The sequence below is a fragment of the Triticum dicoccoides genome, chromosome 5A (genome assembly GCF_002162155.2).
Source record: "Triticum dicoccoides isolate Atlit2015 ecotype Zavitan chromosome 5A, WEW_v2.0, whole genome shotgun sequence".
NCBI classification, from domain to species: Eukaryota; Viridiplantae; Streptophyta; class Magnoliopsida; order Poales; family Poaceae; genus Triticum; species Triticum dicoccoides.
The window spans coordinates 710,761,505-710,777,490 of record NC_041388.1 but is presented as its reverse complement, the minus strand read 5'-3'; the positions used below and the strand labels follow the sequence as shown (position 1 = coordinate 710,777,490).

General features: G+C 44.0%; 1 protein-coding gene across 1 annotated transcript; it reads left to right on the top strand.

Moving 5' to 3' along the window:
• Positions 1-13,631: 13,631 nt before the first annotated feature.
• On the top strand, positions 13,632-15,442 carry LOC119298593 (cytochrome P450 71A1-like). The gene is made up of 2 exons (XM_037575936.1): positions 13,632-14,660; positions 14,743-15,442. Exons 1-2 carry the CDS (start codon positions 13,689-13,691, stop codon positions 15,367-15,369), a joined length of 1,599 nt encoding a protein of 532 aa, XP_037431833.1. The 5' UTR covers positions 13,632-13,688; the 3' UTR covers positions 15,370-15,442.
• The last annotated feature ends 544 nt before the right edge of the window (positions 15,443-15,986 follow it).

The following is a 15,986-nucleotide window of genomic DNA, read 5'->3' as shown; positions in this document are numbered from 1 at the left end:
TGGCCTCCTCTTTTGTGTCTTGACGTTGGGTCCAAGTCTCCTGGGTCTTGTTCGTTAAGAAAATCACGTTCCCGAAGGTTTCATTCCGTTTGGACTCCGTTTGATATTCCTTTTCTTCGAAACCCTAAAACAGGCAAAAAACATCAATTATGGGTTGGGCCTCCGGTTAATAGGTTAGTCCCAAAAATAATGTAAAAGTGGATAATAAAGCCCAATAATGTCCAAAATAGTAGATAATATAGCATGGAGCAATCAAAAATTATAGATACGTTGGAGATGTATCAAGCATCCCCAAGCTTAATTCTTGCTCGTCCTCGAGTAGGTAAATGATAAAAACAGAATTTTTGATGCGGAGTGCTACTTGGCATAATTTTGATGTAATTCTTCTTAATTATGGCATGAATATTCAGATCCGAAAGATTCAAGACAAAAGTTCATATTGACATAAAAATAATAATACTTCAAGCATACTGACTGAGCAATTATGTCTTCTGAAAATAACATGGCCAAAGAAAGTTCATCCCTACAAAATCATATAGTTTAGTCATGCTCCATTTTCGTCACACAAGAATGCTCTCATCATGCACAACCCCGATGCCAAGCCAAGCAATTGTTTCATACTTTAGTGATCTCAAACCTAAAAACTTTCACGCAATATATGAGCGCGAGCCATGGACATAGCACTATGGGTGGAATAGAGTATAATGAGGGGGGTTATGTGGAGAGGACAAAAAAGGAGAAAGTCTCACATCAACGAGGCTAATCAATGGGCTATGGAGATGCCCGTCGATTGATGTTAATGCAAGGAGTAGGGATTGCCATGCAACGGATGCACTAGAGCTATAAATGTATGAAAGCTCAACAAAAGAAACTAAGTGGGTGTGCATCCAACTTGCTTGCTCACGAAGATCTAGGGCACTTGAGGAGGCCCATTGTTGGAATATACAAGCCAAGTTCTATAATGAAAAATTCCCACTAGTATATGAAAGTGATAAAACAAGAGACTCTCTATCATGAAGATTACGGTGCTACTTTGAAGCACAAGTGTGGCAAAGGATAGTAACATTATCCCTTCTCTCTTTTTGTCTCATTTTTTATTTGGCCTTTCTATTTTTATGGCCTTTCTCTTTTTTTATAATTCCTCACTTGGAACAATGCTCTAGGAAATGATGATCATCACACTTCTATTTATTTACAACTCAATGATTACAACTCGATACTAGAACAAAAGATGACTCTATATGAATGCCTCCGGCGGTGTACCGGGATATGCAATGGACCAATAGTGACATGTATGAAAGAATTATGAACGGTGGCTTTGCCACAAATACTATGTCAACTACATGATCATGCTAAACAATATGACAATGATGAATGTGTCATGATGAACGGAATGGTGGAAAGTTGCATGGCAATATATCTCGGAATGGATATGGAAATGCCATAATAGGTAGGTATGGTGGCTGTTTTGAGGAAGATATAAGGAGGTTTATGTGTGAAAGAGCGTATCATATCACGGGGTTTGGATGCACCGGCAAAGTTTGCGCCAACTCTCAATGTGAGAAAGGGCAATGCACGGTAGCGAAGAGGCTAGCAAGGATGGAAGGGTGAGAGTGCGTATAATCCATGGACTCAACATTAGTCATAAAGAACTCACATACTTATTGCAAAATCTACAAGTCATCAAAAACCTCGGTACTACGCGCATGCTCCTAGGGGGATAGATTGGTAGGAAAAGACCATCGCTCGTCCCCGACCGCCACTCATAAGGAAGACAATCAAATAACACCTCATGTTTCAAATTTGTTACATAATGTTTACCATACGTGCATGCTACGGGACTTGCAAACTTCAACACAAGTATTTCTCTATTTCACAACTACTCAACTAGCACGACTTTGATATTATTACCTCCATATCTCAAAACAATCATCAAGCATCAAACTTCTCTTAGTATTCAAAACACTCATAAGAAAATTTTACGAATCTTTAATACCTAGCATATTAGGATTTTAATCAAATTACCATGCTATTAAGAATCTCAAAATAATCTAAGTGAAGCATGAGAGATCAATAGTTTCTATAAAACAAATCCACCATCGTGCTCTAAAAGATATAAGTGAAGTACTAGAGCAAAACTATATAACTCAAAAGATATAAGCGAAGCACATAGAGTATTCTAACAAATTCCAAGTCATGTATGGATCTCTCAAAAGGTGTGTACAGCAAGGATGATTGTGGTAAACTAAAAGGCAAAGACTCAAATAATACAAGACGCTCCAAGCAAAACACATATCATGTGGTGAACCAAAATATAGCTCCAAGTAGAGTTACCGATAGAAGTAGACGGAAGAGGGGATGCCTTCCGGGGCATCCCCAAGCTTTGGCTTTTAGGTGTCCTTAGGTTATATTAGGGGTGCATAGGCATCCCCAAGCTTAGGCTCTTGCCACTCCTTGTTCCATAATCCATCAAATCTTTACCCAAAACTTGAAAACTTCACAACACAAAACTCAAATTAGAAAATCTCGTGAGCTCTGTTAGCGAAAGAAAACAAAAGACCACTTCAAGGTACTGTAAGGAACTCATTCTTTGTTTATATTGGTGTTAAACCTACTGTATTCCAACTTCTCTATGGTTTATAAACAATTTTACTAGCCATAGATTCATCAAAATAAGCAAACAACACACGAAAAACAGAATCTGTCAAAAACAGAACAGTCTGTAGTAATCTGTAGCTAGCGGAAGATATGTAACCCCACAAATTCTAAAATAAATTGCTAAACGTGAGGAATTTATCTATTAATCATCTGCAAAAAGAATTAACTAAATAGCACTTTCCAAATAAAAATGACAGCAGTTCTCCTGAGCACTAAAGTTTCTGTTTTTTACATCAAGTTTAACAAGACTTTCCCCAAGTCTTCCCAACGGTTCTACTTGGAAAAACACTAATTAAACACAAAAAACACAACCAAACAGAGGCTAGGTAAATTATTTATTACTAAACAGGAGCAAAAAGCAAGGAATAAAAAGAAAATTGGGTTGCCACTCAACAAGCGCTATCGTTTAATGCCCCTAGCTAGGCATAACAAGCAAGGATAGATCTAGGTATTGCCATCTTTGGTTTTCAACTTTTTAGTGGAATCAAGCTCGAATCCGAGGGGTTCTTTATGTTTCCCATCATATTCTGAAATTTTTAGATCTAAAGAATCCAACCGCATATTGCAAAGAGTAATCAACATATTCATTTGGTGAATATTTCCGCTAACGTTCTTAAGAGGTTCAAGAGACTTCTCTAAAATTTTAGTAACTTCACAAAAAAAATTCAAAAACTTGTGTCTCTTCCTGCGTAGGATGAGGCCCCTTTTGTTGAGGTAGTGTTCCTACTATACCTTCTATAATTTCAAGCGCAATATGGGGATCGATTTCAATAAAATTGCCTTTGGCAACGAAATCCAAGAGTTGTCTATGAGACATATTTAATCCAACATAAAAATTGCAAAGCAAAATTCTCAGGTTATTTCAGAGGTACAATTACGATAAGACTCCATTATTCTCAACCAGGCATCTTTTAAGTTTTCTCCTAGTCTTTGTTTAAAGTGAAAGATTTTGAACTCAGGGGTCAACGGAGAAGATAAGGGACTAGCCATAACGACAATCAAACGAACTAACGCACAAGCAAACAAAAAGAAAATGGGAAAGAGAAGGAAGATAGAGAGAGGGCGAATAAAACAACAAGGGTGCAGTGGGGGAGAGGAAAACGAGAGGCAAATGGAAAATAATGTAATGCAGGAGATAAGGGTATGTGATGGGTACTTGGTATATTGACTTTTGCGTAGACCTCCCCGACAACGATGCCAGAAATCCTTCTTGCTACCTCTTGAGCACTGCGTTGGTTTTTCCCGAAGAAGAAGCGATGATGCAGCAAAGTAGCGTAAGTATTTCCCTCAGTTTTTGAGAACCAAGGTATCAATCCAGTAGGAGGCTACGCGCGAGTCCCTCACACCTGCAAAAAACAAATAAATCCTCGCAACCAACACGTTAAGGGGTTGTAAATCCCTACACGGCCACTTACGAGAGTGAGATCTGATAGATATGATAAGATAATATTTTTGGTATTTTTATGATAAAGATGCAAAGTAAAAGAAAAAGAAAATAACTAAGTATTGGTAGATTAATATGATAAAGATAGACCCGGGGGCCATAGGTTTCACGAGTGGCTTCTCTCGAGAGCATAAGTATTCTACGATGGGTGAACAAATTACTGTTGAGCAATTGACAGAATTGAGCATAGTTATGAGAATATCTAGGTATGATCATGTCTATAGGCATCACGTCCGAGACAAGTAGACCGACTCCTGCCTGCATCTACTACTATTACTCCACTCATCGACAACTATCCAGCATGCATCTAGAGTATTAAGTTAATGAAAACAGAGTAACGCCTTAAGCAAGATGACATGATGTAGAGGGATAAACTCATGCAATATGATGTAAACCCCATCTTGTTATCCTCGATGGCAACAATACAATACGTGCCTTGCTGCCCCTACTGTCACTGGGAAAGGACACCGCAAGATTGAACCCAAAGCTAAGCACTTCTCCCATTGCAAGAAAGATCAATCTAGTAGGCCAAAACGAACTGATAATTCCAAGAGACTTGCAAAGATAACCAATCATACATAAAATAATTCAGAGAAGATTCAAATATTGTTCATAGATAGACATGATCATAAACCCACAATTCATCATCTCAACAAACACACCACAAAAGGAAGATTACATCGAATAGATCTCCACAAGAGAGGGGGAGAACATTGTATTGAGATCCAAAAAGAGAGAAGAAGCCATCTAGCTACTAACTATGGACCCGTAGGTCTGAGGTAAACTACTAACACTTCATCGGAGAGGCTATGTTGTTGATGTAGAAGCCCTCCGTGATCGATGCCCCCTCCGGCGGAGCTCCGAAACAGGCCCCAAGATGGGATCTCGTGGATATAGAAAGTTGCGACGGTGGAATTAGGGTTTTGGCTCTGTATCTGATCGTTTGGGGGTACGTAGGTATATATAGGAGGAAGGATTACGTCAGTGGAGCAACAGGGGGCCCACGAGGGTGGAGGGCACACCTGGGGAGGGGGGGGGTAGGCGCGCCCCCTACCTCGTGGCCTCCTCTTTTGTGTCTTGACGTAGGGTCCAAGTCTCCTAGGTCTTGTTCGTTGAGAAAATCACGTTCCCGAAGGTTTCATTCCGTTTGGACTCCGTTTGATATTCCTTTTCTTCGAAACCCTAAAACAGGCAAAAAACAGCAATTCTGGGCTAGGCCTCCGGTTAATAGGTTAGTCCCAAAAATAATATAAAAGTGGATAATAAAGCCCAATAATGTCCAAAACAGTAGATAATATAACATGGAGCAATCAAAAATTATAGATACGTTGGAGACGTATCAGGAAACGGTCCCATATAATCGAAGCCCCAAACATCAAATGGTTCAATAACGAGTGAATAATTCATAGGCTTTTCTTGACGTCTACTAATATTACCAATTCTTTGACATTCATCACAAGATAAGACAAACTTACGAGCATCCTTGAAGAGAGTAGGCCAATAAAAATCAGATTGCAATACCTTATGTGCAGTTCTATCTCCAGCATGGTGTCCTCCATAAGCTTCAGAGTGACACTTGCGTAGGATCTGTTCCTGTTCATGCTCAAGTATACAACGTCTAATAGCTCCATCTACTCCTTCTTTATAAAGGTGTGGGTCATCCCAGAAGTAATGTCTTAAATAATAGAAAAACCTTTTCTTTTGCTGGTATGTGAAACTAGGTGGTATAAATTTAGCAACAATGTAATTAGCATAATCATCATACCATGGAGCAGTGCGAGAAGCATTTATGACAGCTAATTGTTCATCAGGAAAGCTATCATCAATAGGTAGTGGGTCATCAAGAACATTCTCTAACCTAGTCAAGTTGTCTGCAACGGGATTCTCAGCTCCCTTTCTATCAATAATATGCAAATCAAATTCTTGTAGCAGGAGAACCCATCTAATAAGTCTAGGTTTAGCATCTTTCTTTTCCATAAGATATTTAATAGCAGCATGATCCATGTGAATAGTTACTTTAGAATCAACAATGTAAGGTCTGAACTTATCACAAGCAAATACAACTGCTAAGAATTCCTTTTCAGTAGTAGCATAATTTCTCTGGGCATTGTCTAGAGTTTTACTAGCATATTGAATAACATTTAATTTTTTATCAACTCTTTGTCCTAGAACAACACCTACAACATAGTCACTAGCATCACACATGATTTCAAAGGGTAAATTCCAATCAGGTGGTTGAACAATAGGTGCATAAATCAAGGCTTTCTTAAGTATTTCAAATGCTTCTACACAATCATCATCAAAGACAAAAGGAATATCTTTTTGTAATAGGTTAGTCAGAGGCCAGGAAATTTTTGAGAAGTCCTTAATGAACCTCCTATAGAAACCGGCATGACCAAGGAAACTTCTTATACCGTTGATGTCCTTGGGACACGGCATTTTTTCAATAGCATCAACTTTAGCTTTGTCAACTTCAATACCTCTTTCAGAAATTTTATGCCCCAAGACTACCTTCATTAACCATCAAGTGGCACTTCTCCCAATTCAAGACAAGGTTAGTTTCTTCACATCTCTGCAAAACTCGATCAAGGTTGCTCGAGCAATCATCAAAACAAGATCCATAAACAGAGAAATCATCCATGAAAACTTCACAAATCATTTCACAAAAGTCAGAGAATATAGCCATCATGCATCTTTGAAAGGTAGCAAGTGCATTAGATAAACCAAAAGGCATACGTCTATAAGAAAAGGTACCGAAATGGCAAGTAGAAGTAGTCTTTTCTTGATCATCAGCTGGCACAGGTGTTTGAGAGAAACCAGAGTAGCCATCTAGAAAGCAAAAATGTGTATGTTTCGATAATCTTTCTAGCATTTGATCGATGAAAGGCAAAGGGTAATGATCTTTTTTAGTAGCTTTATTTAATTTGCGGAAATCAATCACCATCCTATAGCCTTTAATAATTCTTTGCGGAATCAATTCATCTTTATCATTAGGAATGACAGTAATACTTCCCTTCTTAGGGACACAATGGACAGGACTTACCCACTGACTACCAGCAACGGGATAAATTATACCTGCTTCAAGGAGCTTTAATATTTCCTTTCTTACCACTTCTTTCATCTTGGGATTTAGCCGTTGTTGGTGATCAATAACTGGTTTGGCGTCTTTCTCCAAATTTATTTTGTGTTGACATAGAGTGGGACTAATGCCCGTAAGATCATCAAGAGTATATCCAATAGCAGCACGGTGCTTCTTCAGAGTTTTCAATAATTTCTCTTCTTCATGCTCTGAAAGGTTAGCACTAATAATAACATGATATATCTTCTTTTCATCAAGATAAGCATATTTAAGAGTATCAGGCAATGGTTTAAGCTCAAACACGGGATCACCCTTGGGTGGAGGAGGATCCCCTAGGATTTCAACAGGCAAGTTGTGTTTCAAAATAGGTCCCTGTTTAAAGAATACTTCATCTATTTCCCTTCTTTCATTCATATACATATCATTTTCATGGTCTAGCAAATATTGTTCTAAAGGATCACTAGGAGGCACGATAATAGAAGCAAGACCAATAATTTCATCTTTACTAGGAAATTCCTCATCACGGGGTTGTCTACTAAATTTAGCAAAATTAAACTCATGAGACATATCACCCAAACCAATAGTAACAACATCCTTTTCGCAGTCTATCCTAGCATTAACAATGTTCAAGAAGGGTCTACCAAATATAATGGGACAAAAGCTATCTTCTGGGGAACCAAGAACAAGAACATCAGAAGGATATTTAACCTTCCCACACAAGGCTTCAACATCTCTAACAATCCCAACCGGTGAAATAGTATCTCTATTGGCAAGTTTAATGGTAACATCGATATCTTCTATCTCAGCAGGTGCAATATCATGCATAATTTCTTCATACAAGGAATGAGGTATTGCACTTGCACTAGCACCCATATCACATAAGCCATCATAACAATGATCTCCTATTTTAACGGAAATAACAGGCATGCCTACAACAGGTGTATGTTTATTTTTAGCATCAGGTCTAGCAATTCTAGCAGCTTCATTGCAGAAGTAAATAACATGCCCATCAATATTATCGGCCAAGAGATCTTTAACCATAGCAATTTTAGGTTCAACTTTAACTTGCTCAGGGGGTTTGTGTGTCCTAATATTACTTTTGTTGACTACAGTTGAAGCTTTAGCATGATCCTTTATTCTAACAGGGAAAGGTGGCTTCTCAATATAAGCAGCAGGAACAACAGGATCATCATAAGTGATAGTCTTTTCTTCAACTTTAATAGGAGCAACTACTTTTACCTCAGTGGGAGGATTATATTTAAACCACTTCTCCTTTGGGAGATCAACATGAGTAGCGAAGGACTCACAGAAAGAAGCTACTATCTCAGAGTCAAGTCCATATTTAGTGCTAAATTCACGGAAAACATCGGTATCCATAAAATATTTAACACAATCAAACTTAGGTGTTATACCTGACTCCTTACCTTCGTTGAGGTCTCAATCTTCAAAGTTGCGTTTAATTCTTTCCAATAAATCCCATTTGAATTCAATAGTCTTCATCATAAAAGATCCAGTACAATAACTATCGAGCATGGAGCGATTATTGAGAGAAAGCCAAGCATAAAATTTTTGAATAATCATTTCTCTTGAGAGCTCATGATTGGGGCGTGCATATAACATTGACTTAAGCCTCCCCCAAGCTTGAGCGATGCTTTCTCCTTCGCGGGGCCGAAAATTATATATATAATTACGATCACGATGAACAAGATGCATAGGATAAAACTTCTGATGAAATTCTAATTTCAATCGTTTGTAGTTCCATGATCCCATATCATCACATAGCCTATACCACGTCAATGTCTCTCCCTTCAGAGATAAAGGGAAGACCTTCTTCTTGATAACATCATCGAGCATACCTGCAAGCTTAAATAATCCACAAACTTCATCCACATAGATTAAGTGCAAATCAGGATGCAATGTTCCATCTCCTGCAAAAGGATTAGCTAACAGTTTCACTATCATATCCGAAGGAATTTCAAAGTAAACATTTTCAGTAGGTTGAGGAGCAACACTTTGCTCTACTGGTCGGGGTGAAGATACCCCGAACAAGCCCCTCAAAGGATTATGTTCCATAGTAACAAGTGACAGTAAATTTCAGCACACAATATAAATATTTCCTTACCAAATTCCACCTACCAAAGGCGCTTCACTCCCCGGCAACGGCGCAAGAAAAGAGTCTTGATGACCCACAAGTGCAGGGGATCTATTGTAGCCTTTTCGATAAGTAAGAGTGTCGAACCCAACGAGGAGCAGAAGGAAATGATAAGCAGTTTTCAGTAAGGTATTCTCTACAAGCACTGAAATTATCGGTAATAGATAGTTTTGTGATAAAGTAATTTGTAACGAGTAGCAAGTAATAAAAGTAAATAAGGTGCAGCAAGATGGCCCAATCCTTTTTGTAGCAAAGTACAAGCCTGGACAACCTCTTATATGAAGGAAAGCGCTCCCGAGGACACATGGGAATTATCGCCAAGCTAGTTTTCATCACGTTCATATGATTCACGTTCGGTACTTCGATAATTTGATATGTGGGTGGACCGGTGCATGGGCACTGTCCTTACTTGGACAAGCATCCCACTTATTCTTAACCCCCATTGCAAGCATCCGCAACTACAACAGAAGTATTAAGGTAAACCTAACCATATCATGAAACATATGGATCCAAATCAGCCCCTTACAAAGCAACGCATAAACTAGGGTTTAAGCTTCTGTCACTCTAGCAACCCATCATCTACTTATTACTTCCCAATGCCTCCCTCTAGGCCCAAACAATGGTGAAGTGTCATGTAGTTGACGTTCACATGACACCACTAGAGGGATGACAACATACATCTTATCAAAATATCGAACGAATACCAAATTCACATGACTACTTATAGCAAGACTTCTCCCATGTCCCCAGGAACAAACGTAACTACTCACAAAGCATATTCATGTTCATAATCAGAGGGGTATTAACATGCATAATGGATCTAAATATATGATCTTCCACCAAGTAAACCAACTAGCATCAACTACAAAGGAGTAATCAACACTACTAGCAACCCACAGGTACCAATCTGAGATTTGGATACAAAGATTGGAGACAAGAGACGAACTAGGGTTTGAGATGAAATGGTGCTGGTGAAGATTTTGATGGAGATTGGCCCCCTCCCGATGAGAGGATCGTTGGTGATGACGATGGTGATGATTTCCCCCTCCCGAAGGGAAGTTTCCCCGGTAGAATAGCTCTGCCGGAGCCCTAGATTGGTTCCGCCAAGGTTCCGCCTTGTGGCGGCGGAGTTTCTTCCCAAAAGCTTGCTTATGATTTTTTTCCTCGACGAAAGACTCCATATAGCCAAAGATGGGCATCAGAGGGCCACCAGGGGGCCCACGAGGCAGGGGGCGTGCCTAGGGGGGTAGGGCGCGGCCCCACCCTCGTGGATGGTGGGTGGCCCCCCTCTGGTACTTTCTTCGCTTAGTATTTTTTATATATTCTGGAAATAACTCCCGTGGATTTTCATGACTTTTGGAGTTGTGCAGAATAGGTCTCTAATATTTGCTCCTTTTCCAGCCCAGAATTCCAGCTGTCGGCATTCCCCCTCTTCATGTAAACCTTGTAAAATAAGAGATAATAGCCATAAGTATTGTGACATAATGTGTAATAACATCCCATAATGCGATAATTATCGGTATAAAAACATGATGCAAAATGGTGACGTATCAGCCTCCTAGACCCCCTGGGGTTGTCCTTGTTGTCGGTGATGCCCTGCAACCACTGCGCCACCGTCTCCTCATCGGCTTCTTCCGGGTGGATCCGGATGATGTCTTCGATACCCGAGTACATCCACATTGGATGATCGCGGGCTTGGAGTGGCTGGATACGTCGACCGAGGAATACCTCTAGCAAGTCCATGCCAGTCACCCCATCACGGACAAATTGGACTACTCGATCAACTAGCATATTCACCTCCGCTTTTTCAGCTGGATTCACCTTCAAGGGGCAGGATTTCTCAACTCGACCCATGGAAAATGGGGGAAGGCCAGTCGACTGTCCAGGAGTCGGCTAGTGCTTGCAGTGGAACCAGGTAGACTGCCAACCTCTGACTGACTCGGGAAGAATCATAGATGGGAAAGTGCTCTTACCCCTCATCTGGATTCCTAAACCTCCACACATCTGGATCACATGTGTCCTCTCATCACTCGGATTAGCCTTTTTACAGACTGAGAACGACAAGTGAAAATGTGCTTGAAGAGACCCTAGTGCGGTCGACACCCCAGAAAGTTCTCGCACATGGACACGAATGCAGCAAGGTATGTGATAGTGTTGGGAGATAAGTGATGAAGTTGGGCTCCAAAGAAATTCAGAAAACCCCGAAAAAAGGATGTGGAGGCAAAGAGAATCCGCGGTCGACGTGAGTGGCGAGAAGGACACAGTCACCCTCTTGCGGCTGCGGCTCAGTCTCGTCCTCCGGAAGCTGCCAGGAGTCGTGGGGAATCAATCCCCCCTCCACCAGATCCTCCAAGCCCTCCTGCTGGATCGTCGATCGAATCCAGTCGCCCTGGATCTAGCCGGGCGGCAGGCTAGATCTCGACGACGACCCGCCCCGGCTCGTCTTCTTGCCCTTTGCCTTCGCCGTTGCCTTCTTCGCACGCTCCAGGGCCGCCGTCTTGTCCTTCGCCATCGTTGCGGGTTGCGCTTGGACCGGGCGGCGGCATCGAGGGAGGAGACGGGCGCAGTGGAGAAGCAGAGGAGGAAGAAAGGAAATGGGGCGCATAGTGCAAAGGTGCCGGCCCATATGCCTTATATGGGCTTGTTCGCGGAGTGACTGACTTGTAGGCCTGAGCAATCCTGTCAAATCCCGCAACAGTCGTGCGCGCGCTACGTGGCGAAAAAGGTGGCGCGGGGATCGAGGCGCCCCAGCCTAATCCACTCTGATTACCGCGGCCCTCTCTGCCCCGCGCGCTTCCCCAAATTTTGAATCACGCGAGATCCAGGAACGACAGAGCGGTCAATCATGCCGAAGATTTTATACCATATTAAACACTCGAAGCTTATCAACAAAGTTCACTCGACAACTTCTGAATGGCTCAAGGCGACTGAAAATGAAGTCGAAGTTTTTGCATGGTTCGCCAATCCAAGTAAAATGCTTCCGAAGCATGAAAGTTTTGTCGGAACCACCTTCAACTCCATCTTCACTCGGACCCAGAACCATTTGGGAGGTAATGACGATGACATGTACCTAGGGTAGGGCAATAGACCTGATCTAAGCACCCTACCCAAGGACATTGCCCTACAGTCAAGGACATTTAAAGGACAGCGGATTCTACCGACTGAAATCACCACAGGACACAAACCCACTCGACTGAGTGTTCACCCGGATAGCCCAATTCCATTCGACCAAGATATATTCATTCGACCATACTGGAAACCACTCGGAGAACAGAAGATCTGAGGTCACTCTGAATGACAACGGTCAGGCGTTCACTCCATAGTCTTAATGATCATTTATATGTCTTTATTGTTGGCATTACCAGTAACGTCCTATCTTTATGTACATTGAACCCTGTGTAAGTGAGGGTCGGAGGGGTCTGGCGAACTCTATATAAGCCACCCCCTCCTCAGGCACAAGGGTTCGCACCCCCTCTAACTTCCTTCGCGAAGGGCCTGAACTCGTAAATCTCACGTGCACAACTTCACCGTAGCTAGGATCTTGCCTCTTCATACATACCCCCTATTCTACTGTCAGACTTAGAACCACAACGCCCAGTCCTTTTGCTATGTATAAATATTATTCCAAAATATAATGAAAATTTATTATCCTCTTTATTTGACAATTCCGGTTGGATGGCCTCCATTGCTGATTCAACAAAACAAAGAAGTCTTTACCCCAAGACAAACTCTGAATCCCTAAAGTTGTTCGCGGTCATTTTCGGGACGTGTCACGAATATTTCATGACGGCCGTTTTGATGATTGATGTTGAAGTTAGTGTAGCTAGGTCTTAGTTGACCGAAACTCAAGTGACACAATATATAAGAAAAATAAAATAAAGAACAAGCATAAAACAAAAATTTACATGGATCAATATAAGATCTTATGGATATAGCATCGAGATAGATTTAGCCCTTAATATTTGGGAGGGACGTAGTAGTGGAGATTTTTATTTTATTTTGAGGGTTTGTAGTGCTAGTGGAGATCTGTAATGATTCCTCCCATGCATGCATGTGCACGGGCGTCCCCCATGCAGCACATGCTGATCAGAGTGCAACATTGAAAATCATATCATTACCTAGAAGATACACAGTGCCGCACGTAGAGTATTAAATGGCGCTCCATGTTCCATGTTGTCTGCTGCTGCTGCTCGGCACGTGCTGATCAGAGTGCAACATTGAAAATCATATCATAGTAATAGTAGTTGTCTGCTGCTGCTCCATGTTCGATCCGTCAAATCCGGCCGGGCATCAGCCGCTCTTCAACAAGCTGCACCACTCCTGTCCTGTCAACAGTTAACACTGCCAACCCCGTCATGGAAGACGGGTCCACGAGAGAGCGGCCGGCCATGGAAGACGCCGTCCTCCTCTTCCTCCTCCCCGTGGCCACCATCCTGTGCTGCACGCTACTCCTCCGTGCTGCTCGCTCCCATCACTCCAAGTCCGCCCCGCCGCCTTCCCCGTGGCGGCTCCCGCTCGTGGGCAACCTGCACCAGCTCGCGGGCGGCCGCCTCCCGCACCGCACGCTGGCCGCCCTCGCCGCCGCGCACGGCCCCGTCATGCTCCTCCGCCTCGGCCAGGTCCCGGCCGTCGTCGTGTCCTCGGCCGGCGCCGCGCGGGAGGTGATGCTGGCGCAGGACCACGTCTTCGCCACCCGCCCCTCGCTCGCCATCCCCTCCAAGCTCTTCTACGGCTGCACCGACGTCGCCTTCGCCCCGCACGGCCCCTACTGGCTGCGCGCCCGCAAGACCTGCGTGCTCCACCTCCTCAGCCCCGCCAGGGTGCGCGCCTACCGCGCCGTCCGGGAGGACGAGGTGGGCGCGCTCCTGGACAAGGTCCGGCGGCAGGCGCGCGTCGTGCCCCTGAGCGAGCTCCTGGCCGTGTTCGCCAAGAACGTGATCGGGCGGATCGTGTTCGGGGCGAGCGCCGCCACGCGCGCCGACGGGTGGGGCGCCAAGGTGGACGCGCTGCTGGAGGAGGGCAACGCGCTGCTCGGCACGCTCCACGTCGGCGACTACTTCCCTAGCCTGGCGTGGGTAGGCGCCCTGGACGGCACCGACACCAAGGTCGGCAAGGCGTTCGACAGGATCGACGCCGTCCTCGAGGAGATCGTCGACGCCGCGGAGAGTCGCATGGGCGGAGTCCACGGAGGCGACGCGCTGGGGCGGCACGACAGCACCTTCGTCGACGTGCTGCTGTCCCTCGGCAACAACACCTCCGGCACCGGCACCGGCGGCGCGTCCACGGAGCGGCGATTCACGAGGGACAACGTGAAGGGGCTCCTAGCGGTACGCGCACTGAATGAGTCACTCACTGACTGACTGTGACTTTACCTAAAAATTCACGTCGTATTTCCTGCCGGACACGCAGAATCTGTTCGGGGCAGGGGCAGACTCCACCATCATCGTGCTCGAATGGGCCATGGCAGAGCTGCTCCGCAACAAGGAGGCCATGGAAAAGCTACAAGACGAGCTAAGGAGTAGATCCGTAAGCACCAACTCCGATATGATCACCGAAGAAGATTTACAGGGGATGGTCTACCTGAAAGCGGTGATGAAGGAGACGATGCGGCTGCACCCTCCGGGGCCGCTGCTGATCCCCCGCGAGGCCATGGAGCAGACGAGGATCCAGCAGTACGACGTGCCGAGCAAGACCATGGTGATCGTGAACGCCTGGGCCATCGGAAGGGACCCGGGCAGCTGGGAGTCTCCGGAGGAGTTCCGGCCGGAGAGGTTTCTCGGCACCGGCGGCGAGGTGGACTTCCGGGGCCGGCATTTCCAGCTCGTACCGTTCGGTTCCGGGAGGAGGGTGTGCCCGGGGATCAACTTCACCATGTCCATCGTGGAGATCGCGATTGCCAACCTCGTCGGCCGGTTCGACTGGGCGCTGCCGGAGGGCGGGACGGAGGAGGTGGTGGACATGGAGGAGGCGCCTGGGATCACCTCGCGGAAGAGGGTTCCGCTTCACGTCCTGGCTGCACCGTGGGCATTGACGTGAAGTTCGGATTCATGTTGTGCTCCTCGAATTGATTATAGAAATTTCAAAGCTATGTGATGCAACTATTTCTTTAACAACATTTTTCTAATATCAAGAAGATATCAAATATGCTTGTCCTCTGTAGCAATGCAACGTCATACATCTATACCTAACGTACTAATAAAGTATGTAGGGACGGCGAAAATCCATCTCCGCATCCGAGCTCATCTCCACCCGCGCTGATGAAAAAAATCAAAACAAATACTAAAAAATCCAAAAAAAAATTGTGTGGTAGACAATTTGATGCCTGAGGTGCGCTCCAATTTTCATATCATTTGGACATCTGAGGAGATCTCATCAAAAAAGACAAATTGAGAGTCTATAAAAATGTTTACTGTTCACCTATTGTTTTGGCCCGATTTATCTTTTTTGCTGAGAGCTGCTCAAATGTCCAAATGACTTAAAACTTAGAGCGGGTCTCACGCATCAAATTGTCTTTTTTGGAATTTTTTGTATTTTTCTGAATTCTTTACGAATTTTTTCTAACCGGATGCAGATGAGCCTGGGCACCGAAACGCCCTACTCGGAGGGACGGAGCGTTTCTACTCGTTCACCGTCAGCATTTTTACACAATAGCC